The following is a 13285-nucleotide window of genomic DNA, read 5'->3' on the forward strand; positions in this document are numbered from 1 at the left end:
GCAGGCGTAGCCACGATAAAGATCTCTCACTGCCTCTTGGCCCTAAGTGTCGAGTAATGTCTGAATTTGAAGCCCTTAACCGGTATATTGTGACATCTCTAAATGAGTGAAAAATTCTCGAATGGGACGTTAAACAACATAAAATTAATCAGTCAGATCCATTGTCCATTTGTAAAAACTAATTTGTCATCTAAATGGCACAAAAAGGGCATTGACACGTTTTCACGTCGAGTTTTTAAACACTTTAACAAACGACGTCAACAAAAATATCTGACAAGTCAACATAATGATCTGAGAAGTCGACATAGTTATGTGACAAGCAGTGGCAGAACTATGACACCATACGAAAAGAAGTACAAACATAAATAATCTTGAACTAATACCTATAGTCACTAAATGAAACTACTGTTTGCAGAATGTATTTTTGATCAATTGACACTTGCAAGATTCAGAATATTGCTCAGGTGTAAATGTAGGTTTCCGAATGGTGTATAGCTTTCAGTGCATTTTACAGTGTACCATATTATGTTGTTATCGTCAACACATCCAAAAGACATATTGCATTACCATTGTAAGACCAAACAAAACCATTGAAACAATCTCCTTTTTTACCCGAGATCCTAGTAGTTATGAGCATTTTAATTCTTGTTATATACTATATTATTACATATTAAGCATTTGTTATCTTACCTGAGCCAAAGGCTCAAGTGAGCTTTTCTAACGGAAGGATGTCTGGCGTCCGTCTGTCGTATGTCGTGTAACTTTACACATTTTCGACTTCTTCGCAAGAACCACTGGGCAAATATGAACCAAATTTGCCACAAAGCATCCTTTAAAGGATGTTTAAATTTGTTCACAGGAAGTGCTACGACTTTTTTTCAAGGGTAATAATGAAGAATCCCTGAAAATTTGTCTTAAAGTTCTTCTTCTACTGGACTAGAAAAAGATGAAACGTGAAAGCTTCATTATATACTGTTTATTCAAATGTGTTCATATTATGACCACTGGAGGTAGGGCGAGGTCACCACAGTGGGTTTTACATAGAAATATAGAGGAAATATCTTTAAAAATCTTTTTCTCAAGAACAGAATGAGGAAGATTTCTGTTTTTGATAAAAATTGTACAACCGGTTTCTGCGTTAACCATTTTTTATGTCAGCAAATCTTGACCACGCTAACTTATGTATAATCCAAGCACTAACTTTATCATCTCCTTTGAAACAGATGTCCAAATTAAGTAGAAAAAATTATTGATGGAATCGTCATCTTTAATATGTACAGCTATTTAAAGCAAGACAAACAATGAAATTACCAGGGGGGATGCAGTCAATTAGATAAAGTGACACTATGCTTTATGTTCATGGCCGATAATAATTAGTTATATAAAAAAGAAAAGCAGCATTATGGTATTCAATGAAGAGGCGATTGAGGTATAACTTGTAAATGAGATATTTAAAAAAAAATAATACTAATTCCTTTTTAAAACATTCTCCAGTGGAACGACAAAGAGGAAGATTTGCAGGATTTTCCATTTATATTTCAAACTCCACCGATATGGACGATTGGTTTCTTTGTTACAAGGACAAATCTGAGTTACCTCCCTTGGATTTTAATGCCACATGTATGAAACATGGTCGCTACGTCATTTATTATAATGAAAGATTGAAGGAGGTTACCTATCCAGATAGTTACCAAATTCCGACCACAACAGAGTTATGTGAAGTTATAGTGCATGGTAAGCATATACATATACAAGGTTACTCTTTTAAAATGCATGCTCATCCTTTTTTCTATATTTCGATAATAAAAAAAATCATGTAAATGTGGATATCGATACACCAAAAAGGAAGTTTAAGTAGGCATAATCTCTTTAATCAAAGCAAAGTTGATTTTCAATAAAAAAAAGCCTCATTGTTGTCCGCATCACATTCACTCTATACATTGCTCGATAAGTTAGTTAAAATGATGAATTAAACCAGTAAGAATACTGCCAGAAATCCGAAATACATATAGTTCACATTCTGTTGTACAGGTTGCGCTAAAAAGGGAGTTTATGGCGTTAACTGTGATCTACCCTGCCCCGTCAACTGTCAGGAACAAAGATGTCACATAGTTAACGGAAGTTGTCTGGGATGTAAGCCAGGATGGACGGGAGACACGTGTGATAAACGTATGGATTGATAAAATGAGTATTTGTACATTAATCAACATTCTGTAGAACGCAAACTAATTTGAAAACTTTTAGATTTTAATTAAGTCTTTGTCAATTACGGACACCTTTTATCAACATTCAAAGACATTAAGGACTTACTACTATGGACATGTCTGCCTGTCATTCCATTTATTATCATAATCATTATCATCAAAGTTATCCGGCAGAAAGAAAACAAATAGAGAGAAAGAAAATACGTACAACAAGATCTAAGCATCTAAAGACATATACTGTTCTGATATACAGCTTATTACATAATATTTTTTTGATTGAAATTAAAACACATTTAATGAAATGGAATTAAAGCATTCCTCAAGTTTTACTCAATAATTTATTAATTCAATTGATACAGGCAAAATTCCTATGACTATTTTTTTTTATTATTTCAATATAGGACTTTTACGAGATTAATTTCGAAATATAAATAAAATTTAATGAAATGAGAAACCCATCTTTATTTCAAAAGTAGTTGACCATATCTTCTATCCATTATAAAGGAATTTCAGGCAACTATTTATTGCATGTTTAAAGACTTTTGAACAGTGTGCCCTTCTGGATGGTATGGACTTGGTTGTCAACAGGGGTGTGTTGGACATTGCCAACACATCGCCTCCTGTCATCACGAGTCAGGCAGTTGTGTAGACGGTTGTACTGCAGGATGGATGGGACCCTTGTGTAATAAAGGTTAAGCAATCCTGTATTTAAAAAACAAAAAAAAATGTGTATATATATATATATATATATATATATATATATATATATATATATATATATATATATATATATATATATATATATATATATATATATATATATATAATCAATATCTCTGTTTTTTGGGGTTGGTGGGTGGGTGGGGAGTTAACTGTTGATCAATGTCTTTTGCATTAAAAATTTCTAGTCAGTGAACATTGTACATGTGATAAACGCTGCATAATTAAAAGAAAACTAATATTTCAATAAATAATATTTCAAAGTTTATATTTGATCTTCAAATTTATTTTTCACAGTGATGAAACATCTGCTTCCCACCCTTTTAAAAAGATGATTAAGTATGAAACATATAAAGACACTGTGTCTATTTTAAGGTTCAAAAATCTTACTGACTTCATATTTCTAAAATTGGAAACAATCATCTTTAAATCAATTATAGTGGTGACGTCAAAATATTCGATTTTTCATGTGTTTTTTTTTTCGTTTTTTTTTTCTATACAGATACTTGAACTCCTATTTTAATTGTGATCTCATACGTGTAAATAGTACAGTAGCGAGCAGGCACAACTTAAGAGAAAACGGACCCAAACAGAACCCGTTATACTTTTTCCGTTTGTTTTCAACTTGACCATGTGATCAAGTTTGAGCCAATCAGATAGCTGGGAACAATAGAGAAAATACACTAGTAATTCAAACAATCATGGAGAGCGGATAACATCTTAACATCTTAATATAAAGCCTTACGGAAACATGGTCCATAAATCAATCAATACATAAATAAACACATATTTTCTTGAATATATGTATATCGGTACAATAAACCTGTTTTACAGAGTGTGGGGATGGAACATACGGTCAAGATTGTATTCATAAATGTAGTGGAAATTGCTTGAATAGTTCTCACTGCAACAAAACAACGGGCAGTTGTGACCTAGGTTGTAGTCCTGGGTATATAGGAACTCTCTGTAACAAGAGTATGTACAAGTTAGCAATATTATAGATTTATCTGCAATAAATAAGGAATAACTCGATAACTCGATAAATCAAATCTTTATATTTTTCCAAGATTGATTAATATACATGTATTTTTTCCCAACAGGCTGTCCCATTAGAAAGTTTGGAATCCTTTGCAGAGAGACATGCAGTGGTCATTGTTTAAATGACACAAATTGTAATCATGTAAATGGAAGTTGCAACAAGGGTTGTAACAATGGATACACTGGTGATATGTGCAACAAATGTAAGAAATACACAGGCGTGCATAAAGGTTTTAATTCGTTGCTAAATACCTTTAAATTAAAGTGCAGACATTATTATTCTTTTTTATCTTTCAATTACATGTATCGTGAGAAATAGTAGCACTAATACTTCTTTCACAAACTGTCCAATATTCAGGGTCTCGTAGTTATAAAAAAAAAAGCAGGTCACGAGGTACTGTGACATCATAAGTATCAATTCTTAAAATAAACTGATCGTGAGGATAAAGAGATTAAATAATCTTGGAGTTTTATTAATTATCTACACTGGAACAGGAGAATTAAGTATCGACGATATAACTTAAGTTTAGTCTTAATTCTACCACAGTTATTGACGAGATCAAAGAAATGCCGCGGACATTATTCTCCAATAAATCACGAACGTCATAAAAAATTATCAGATCAGCAGGCATGCTATCAAAGCGATCTTAGGACTAAGACATATCTTAAGAGATATCTTAGTCCTAAGTGAGGCCATTGAATCTGTCCTAACTTAAGACGTATCTTAGAATTTCTCCTAAAGTTAAGGCATTGCAAGACCCGTCCTAACATGAACTTAGGAGACTCCAAACTTTGTGCAATCGTTCAATTCTTATCAGACATGTAGTATAGGGGGAGGGGGGGGGCAATGTGGGTCCTCCTATTACTCCCCCCAAAACCTTTTACAAAAAAGTTTCTTCTAACCCCCCCCCCCCCCTAAAATATCTAGTGTTTAGAAGTTTTCCTTTTTTGTGCCTCTCAGAGTTAATCAGGAACTTTTTCTTTTTTTGTTTGTTCGTTTATTATACGGTTGTACATTTTAGTTACAATCTGTTGCTCTGCCCACCCCCTTCCCTCCAACTTTGAAAAACACTGAGTGCTTCGTTCCTACCTATGTATAAATAATTGTCCAATTGTAATTTGCCGTGCTATTATGATATTTCTTCTTAGCAATTAAGAAATTAAATTGACTTGAATTAAATTGGAGTTACTTGTAGTGATCACAATTCCAAAAGTATTTAAGTTACACTTCGAAAAAGTTGGGATTGCTTTGATGGTTCTTTAAATGCGTTAAAACCTAAAGCTATACTAAAGCTGTACTAGTTATTATTCAGTCGAGGATCACGAATGAATGAGAATAGCACTAACCAGCACGGGATTTAGCGGGACACAGTAACTTGAAGAGGTCACCACCAAGGGCTATTCATGCTCGCTGTACCTTATATGAAATGGAGGAGGTTCTATACCGCGTCAAAAGCTATCTTACTATAATCGAGGCAGTATTTCCCTGTCTAGACTCTGTCCGCTAAATTGCTCGCCCAAGCTAATTTAATACCCGACGGGTTTATTTCTTAGTTTGTTAATTATATAAAATTTATTTATCTAATTTGTTTTGCAAGACTTAGTATTAATATTGAAATGAGAATTTTTACAAACTTATCTTTTAAACCCTTTCAAAATGTATGTTTTCATATTTTCTTCATTATTTATTTATTTATTTATTTATTTACTTAGAGAGAGAGAGAGAGATTTGTCCCTTTACGCGGCTATGTTAAGGCTGTCCGAAGGCTCAATATACATTAAAATATACATTTTATTTTGAGCTAGATTTTAATTTCAATTTGTAATGTACGAATGAATTTGCAGTCAACTTGTGATGAGAGTTAATCAGGTATTATAATAACGCATTTTTGTGATGTCACATGACTTTGTTGATCACGTGACGGACACTTATAAATTGCTAAATGTTACACAAAAATCGCATCGGCACAAGTGCAAAACAACATTATTGAGAAAAATTTATCACATAAGTAAATTCATCGTAATCTCTGGTACATATAAAATGCTGGGGGCAAGTCTGAATTTTAATTTTTGAGAAAATATTCCACGAGTAATTCAACTTACCCATATACAAAAGGTTATTTTCCACTCTTTATCGCACTTCATACAAAAAAGGATAAATTACATACAATCCCCCAGCAAAATTCAGTTAGAGGACGTACTTCTCTTGTAGATTCACACCGAAGACCCTCAATTTATCCTTATTAATAACTTGTGCCAGTCCAATATATACACGATTTATAAATTCTAACTCTGTCCTCGGACGTGTAAGGGGGAGCTTTTCATAGTCATTTTTAGTTATTTTTTCAATATATGTATATCGGACAATTGAAAGGAATGACGATATTAAATTGCAAATGTTCAACATCATAACAGCACACTTAAGCTTAAAGAAGAATCCAGATGCTTGAAACAAACAAAAACGCTAAAAATCTTTACATGTCATGTGAAAGGAATGTAAAAGTTACGACACTTTCCCCGTCATGTCAGCTCAAGTATGCAGTGACTTGACGTCATATGCTATTATGACGTCATATCTAGGTAGTTCAAAGAAGTTACTACAGTTGGAACAGTTTGATATTTTACGGACAGCTTTATCCTAGCCGCGTAATAAATTTATCAATTAAAATAAGAAAGCGTTTTTAGAAGTAGACAATTATTCTATGACTACTTCTATCTAATTCAATTTTTACAAGTTATTAAAAAAAATTGTAAGTCCCAATAATTATTTTTTTATTTTATTATATAACTATAATTATTATAAGCATAGTCTGTGATGTTACAATATTTAAGATTTGTCTAAAGAATCTCGTAAGTCTATCCTAGTAAGGACATTCCTAAGAGAGCTTCTATGTCGATCTTAAGAACTCTCTTAGGACCATCCTAAGTTTTGTCCTAAGATATCTCTTAAGTCATATCTTAGGACTATTCTTATGACAGTTTCGATATCATGCCCGCTGAAACACATGTCAAACCTGTACAGTTGAAATAAATATTTCAATGTAGAATCTAATACTCATTTAGACCATATCGATGTGTCGTCTTACGCAGTCTAAATAGTGTGTATTGCCTGAAACAGCTGATAAATATCCTTTTTATAGCCAAGTCGGACTGTTCCACGGACCTCCCCACAACATTTACACTCCGTGATTTTACAGATGAAGCAATGAAATAGACAACTGATTTTGTTATTTTACATTCATAAAAATTAATCAATATATGTTACAAACAAATTTATAAATAAATAAAGGATATTTTTAATCCAACGAAAGCTGAAACCGTCTGCATTTTATGCAATCGATACACAAGTAAACAAACAAATTGACTCTGGTGTTAAATGGAACAGCAAAATTTCGACATGGTGACCTAATTCGTTTCTCTATAGAGAAAACGATCAGCCGTATTTTAGAGCTGTTAGTAGAATAGAAATCAAGTCCTTGTTGTCGTGAATGATGCAGGATAACCTCCTCGGTCTCGAAATGTTGTCTGAAATATAAAAGCCTCGGCTAACGCCTCGGCTTTTATATTTCAGACAACATTTCTCGACCTCGGAGGTTATCCTGCAACATTCACGATAACGCGGACTTTATTTCTTAAATAACTGAACCCCCAGAAGTGAAAAATAACAAATATTCTCAAACAAGCATTGAGTTAATCGATTGTAAACAACCCGAGACATCGACATAAAAAATTTCTTTTTTACATTTAATCTTTGTAATTAATTTAAACGTATGTCATTAAGCACTCTTAAGGATGCGGTTACCTATAATAATCCACTGATGGAATAAAAGAAACACATACAGTGATTTCAATAAGAGCCGGCAACCGGCAAAATTAACCGCCTGTACAAAAAATTTTACCGGCTATGAAATTTCCGTCATTGGGATTTTGCCAGGGTTGGTACGCAAAATCCGCAGATTTTATCGCAGCTAGCTACATGATCAAGAGTAACTTTCCTTGAGTGCGCTCTTTTTGATGGAAGTTTGATTTGATCCAATACGTACTAAAACTACTGGTCGCCCGCGTGGCGCAATGGTTAGAGCGTCTGCTCTAAGGTCGCGGAGTAAGGCGTTGATCCTTACGTCGCGGGTTCGAATCCCACTGCGGGACGTGGAGACCGGTCCTTCGGATGAGACCGTATAAACCGGGGTCCCGTGTTGCAGTAGGTGCTGGCACGAAAAGATCCTTCACTGCTCAATGGCCCTTTGTGCCGAGTATAGGTCAAAATTTGCAGCCCTCCACCGGCAAGTGGTGGCGTCTCCATATGAATGAAAAATTATCGAGAGGGGCGTTAAACAACAAACAATCAATCAATCAATACTACAACAACTGAACAAGGCTACAGCTACAACTTGCGAGAGTAAAGTTTAAAGAATAAATTTTTAATGAATAATTCCAACCTCATATAAAATCCACAACTCACGATCGGGATTTAACTTTTATTAGCTTTACAGGATATGATCAAGATTGTTGAGAATTTTGGGCTTCATTGACACAAGCGTCAAGTATCTACGGCCTAAAATGACGAACAGGAAAATAAATATTTTTTTAAAACTTTACCTTCATTCCACAAGCTAGGTTAAGATTATTACAACAGCAAATATTTAATTTTAGGCCGATATAGGACGTAGGAATTCTTACAGAGTTTCCTCAAACTGAAAACGTAAAATTCTAAGACCTAAAGAATAAAAGTCTTAATTTTTTAATCGTGATTGAGACGTAGGAATTCTTACAGAATTTCCTCAAACAGAAAATGTAAAATTTGTGTTCTTGTTTGAAATGTAACAGGAACCTGTATTATTTTTCACATTTAAGAAGGTTTTTATGTACAAGTAATTCGTATCAATTTTCTTCATTGTTTTGTTTTGACAATTTGTACAAAATAGTAAATAAATTTAAAGGTTTATGATATTTTAGTGTAAGATTATAGAATATTTCAATGCTGGGGGGTACTGTACGTCACTAAGTGTTAAAAAGTTCATAAATTTTTAAATGAATTATTTTCTTAATTTTGACTAATTGTCTTGACCAGTTTATGTGAAAGGGACTAATTATGTATCATTTACAATATGAAATTCTAGCACAGACAATTGTCTGTGCTAGAATTTCATACTTGGGTTGTCTTAATGTTTTTATGGACATCTAGTTTTCAGGAAGAAAAAAAAATCAGTCCGTCAAAAGTCCATATAACAAATCAGTGAAAGGGTACATATTGTTTTCTAAATAACTTTATTGGGTAAAATTGGTAATTGATAGTGACAGAAATATTTTAAAAAAATGGTACTTTTTATTGGTCTGAGAGGTACGAAAAATGAGTCAAAAATGCCAATTTTCGTTTTCGGTCCAGGGGGACTTCGCCCCCCCCCCGGGCCCCTACCAGGGCTCTGCTCTGGACCCGCTGGGGGCCTGAGGCGGCCCCCAGACCCCTCACCGAGATTGGTTTCCCGCTATTCCAAATATATTTCCTTCTATTGAAAATCTTATTGAAAACACTGACATATTGGGCATTGCAGACCTATAATTGTGATGCTAATTTTTACTTTTACGCTAGTGGCCTCTGAGTATTTATTTAACGAAGTTTTCTTTCTAAGCAAAATGTACGAGTAATTAAACTCTTAAGATAATGAAATATAATGAAAATAAAGATAGTGATGCCAAATTCTAAATAAACGTATTTTGATCAATTAACTTGTTCAATATTTCAGATCGTGAATCTTCTGTGAATTTTCATAGTCGTACCAGTTGTTAATTTATTACAATATATATAATTTAAAACCCTTAAGATTGCTATAAAATGCCCTCCTCTTTGGGGAATGTGTACACAACTCTTCTGTCATTCCTTTATGTGGACGTTTTCTGCATTCAAACGCTGTATAGGACATCATACTAAGTAAACTTTCAATAATCTAATTATCCCCAATCTGTTTGTTAATGGGTATGATAGTAGATGTAATATTTGATTCCTTTTTTAATCTTTTTTTATCGCTTGGCCAGACATATATGACTTCAGAGCAACGTCGTATAAAAAAGCTTACTTTAATATACATATTGAAATATTGAATTTTTTTAATCTTTGAAGCAAAGAAGATATTCATTTTTTTCTTATAAAAAGAGATATAAATTGGTGTTTTAAATAACATGTAATTTTTACTATAAAGTAATTGGAATAAAATAAATTTAAGATTTTTTTTTTATTCTTCAGTTTGATCATTTATTTTTACTGTTGATTATAACTTTTGTGTTTTACATGTAAAAGTGATGCTGAGGATTAAATGTACATGCATTGTATATTGACTTATATTTACATTTCCAGATATTTTTCCTTAATATTCTTTGCAAATTATAAGACATGAATATCTCCATTGTTACGTCATAATACCGCACTCGACGTCAAAAGTATAGTGCAAACTGTATTGCCTTAAAAAATGACAGTTGAATGGTGTAATTTTTGGCAACTCATCAGAAAAATAATGTAAATATAAGAAATGAATTTAATTTTTGAAAACCCATGAGGTACATGAACTATAACGCTTCACGCCAGCATTTTCATCATGAAGCGCTAACGCGCTTCATGAAATATGCCGGCGTGAAGCGTCGTAGTTCATGTCCTCATAAATCTTCAAAAATTAAATTCATTTCTTAAATATAAATTGAAATCTACAATTTGTTTCAGCATGTGAGAGAGGCTTGTTTGGCTCAAATTGTTCAGAGAAATGCTCAATAAATTGCCGTACCGCTTATGAATGTTTTCACACAAATGGGTCCTGTGTGTGTTTACCTGGCTGGACAGGGTCACCGCACTGCAACAAAGGTAATCCTATAGGAAAGTTTATTATTACTGTATAAGTACTCTTAGTTGCCTGCAAGATTTTTTTATCTACATTTGTGCCTTTTTTCCTTTAAACACTTATCTATTTACTGGTCCTCGTAAATTAATATCAAGTACAACAAAAATGAAAATTGATTAAATAAAATGATATTCTCGAAAGAAAACATTTTCTGCATAGGAAGTCTAGCATTTTATTTTATCAGAATTTAATTAAGTGTTAAAATTTGTACGAAAAACATTGAATTACATATACCTATACATGCATTCGGGATTTTTTTTATAGCGTACTACGAAACATAACCTTAACTGCTTTATATCAGGATATTTGATGTACATGTACATTTTGATATGAATGCTAAATTATAAGACCGACATTGAATAATTGATGTATTTGTTATCGATTTTGATTTGCTGCGATGTTTTGTTCTCCTTTTGAATATTGAATATCTTATTTTTGTTTATGTTTTATAATTTATATATAAAAGCTACAATATTTGTTGACATCCTAACATTATTTCATACTTTATGCTTTAGTTACTTTGGAACTTTACTATGAAACTTTGTCCACTATGAAACTTTAAAACATGATCGTTTCAACTTTAGAATGTGATCCGGGATTTTACGGAGAGAATTGTCAGAAACACTGTAAAGATTACTGTGTCAATGCTACATGTAATAGAACTGACGGTGGTTGTTTAGCTGGATATATTCAAGAAAATAAGCCTGAGAAAGGTGAGTTGGTCTTGATTATTATTTCATAAACATCCTTTCAACCTAAAATTATTAGTAGTTGACAATTTTCTCCTAAAAAACGGCTTTGTGATAATTGTTTTATCAATTGTTTAATGTCTATTTACCATCCATCTCCATTGTTCGTTCATTCAGGAAAAGAGAATTGATATGATATACATGTATAGGCATAAGATTCTTGTTGCTTATTTAAGTGTCGATGTCAGGTATATATGTAAAAAGGTTCACTTCAGATTAACAAAAAGATAAGAACTAAAGGCCTGAGGTGGGTTTTAATCTTTACCCAAAAAATATCGATTTCCGCTCAAGTCGATGGCATTAGATTACATGTATGTAATAATGGTTTTCTCATATATTATTTTAGTTTTAGTCATTGCTCTTAGCATGTAGAGATAGGAGGAATTTTTTCCATGGACAACAGATGCAATTGTAACTCATTACCTCCAAATATTATTTGATATTTTTGTGTACTTTTCATTACAATGGTTATGTCTAATTTAAATTGCCTACTTGATAATATGTAGTTATTTTATAACAAACACTCTTAGAAATAATAAAGAAAAATGTTAGATTAACAAAGATGAGACATGAAGGAGTAGTGACATCATTATTGAGTTAAGTCGTATATTCATCATATGACATGTAATTGTCAATATCTTAACGAGGCCGAGTCTAATTCGTGTGCGCATGACTTTGCGCAGCTTTTTAATTACATGTAGTCATATGTTCAACATTACACCTTTCCCAAATATTGTGATTTTAATACAAAATTAACATAATCTGTAACGCCTATGGGTCTGAAAATGTGCTTTTTACGACAACAATTAGGGAAAAAACGCTGAAATGGCTCTAACGATGTAACTATTTTCCGAATTTGTAAGCAACGCATGACGCTGAAGAATGACACATGACTCGCTTGTATATTCAAGACTTCCATGCATATTATACATACTAGCAATCTAAAAATTGTTTTTTTTTTTTAACCAAAATAATTCATCTGCGCCAAGAATACATTTGCACCGGTATATATTATACTGCAATATGGCAATTTTAGAGGTATCGGGCATTGAAAAAAAAAGAACTTTTGTTATAATTCCTACACCAAACTAGATGGTCAAATTTTTTTGAAAGTTCACAATTTGGTGACTTTTCACAATAACTTTCATGTACCTGGCTGAAAAAGAAATCTCTAGGGCAGAAATACAAAAAATATGGAAAAAAAATGTGATAATTTCGCGCTTTTCCAACAAATTCCCATAGGGTCTAATAGTAAAATTTGACAACTTTTGAGATGCAACCCTAAGAAATCTGGACGGTAAACATTTGATTTTTTAATCTTAAAACATAAATATAATGGTAAAAATTAATTCAAGAAAATTGATCAAAATCTCTAGGGTAGAAATAATTAGACTCGGCCTCGTTAAGCACAGTTAACACAAGTGATATTTCTAGCTCAATTGTCCAGGCACGCGCTTGTTGAACTGACAGAATAAACGCATTGTCTAACATTAGATTCTATGGTATTTATATCTATTTGCTAATTATTGTGAGGAAAACCTGTTTCGAGTAAAAGATAATGCATAATTTTTATCCGAGAACAAAGTTTGCAATTACAGTTTCGATTGACTGCAGATTTATTACACAAAAAAACAATTTTTTGCATGCTCTTTAGTGCCTTTCATATGAAGAACGAACACGTTTTTAG

General features: G+C 32.7%; 1 protein-coding gene across 1 annotated transcript in view; it reads left to right on the plus strand.

The window, feature by feature from the left end:
- The first annotated feature begins 1553 nt into the window (after window positions 1-1553).
- The window catches only part of LOC133180171 (protein draper-like), a 53844-nt gene continuing 42112 nt past the window's right edge, over window positions 1554-13285 (plus strand). Inside the window, exons 1-3 of the mRNA XM_061314740.1 lie at window positions 1554-1734; window positions 2032-2169; window positions 11434-11562. Coding sequence (XP_061170724.1) covers window positions 1554-1734; window positions 2032-2169; window positions 11434-11562 — 448 coding nt within the window. The remainder of the gene's footprint in view (window positions 1735-2031; window positions 2170-11433; window positions 11563-13285) is intronic.

This window comes from Saccostrea echinata, unplaced genomic scaffold (assembly GCF_033153115.1).
Source record: "Saccostrea echinata isolate AGI-Se365-2 ecotype Australia unplaced genomic scaffold, CSIRO_AGI_Sech_v1 ptg000006l, whole genome shotgun sequence".
Taxonomy (NCBI): Eukaryota; Metazoa; Mollusca; class Bivalvia; order Ostreida; family Ostreidae; genus Saccostrea; species Saccostrea echinata.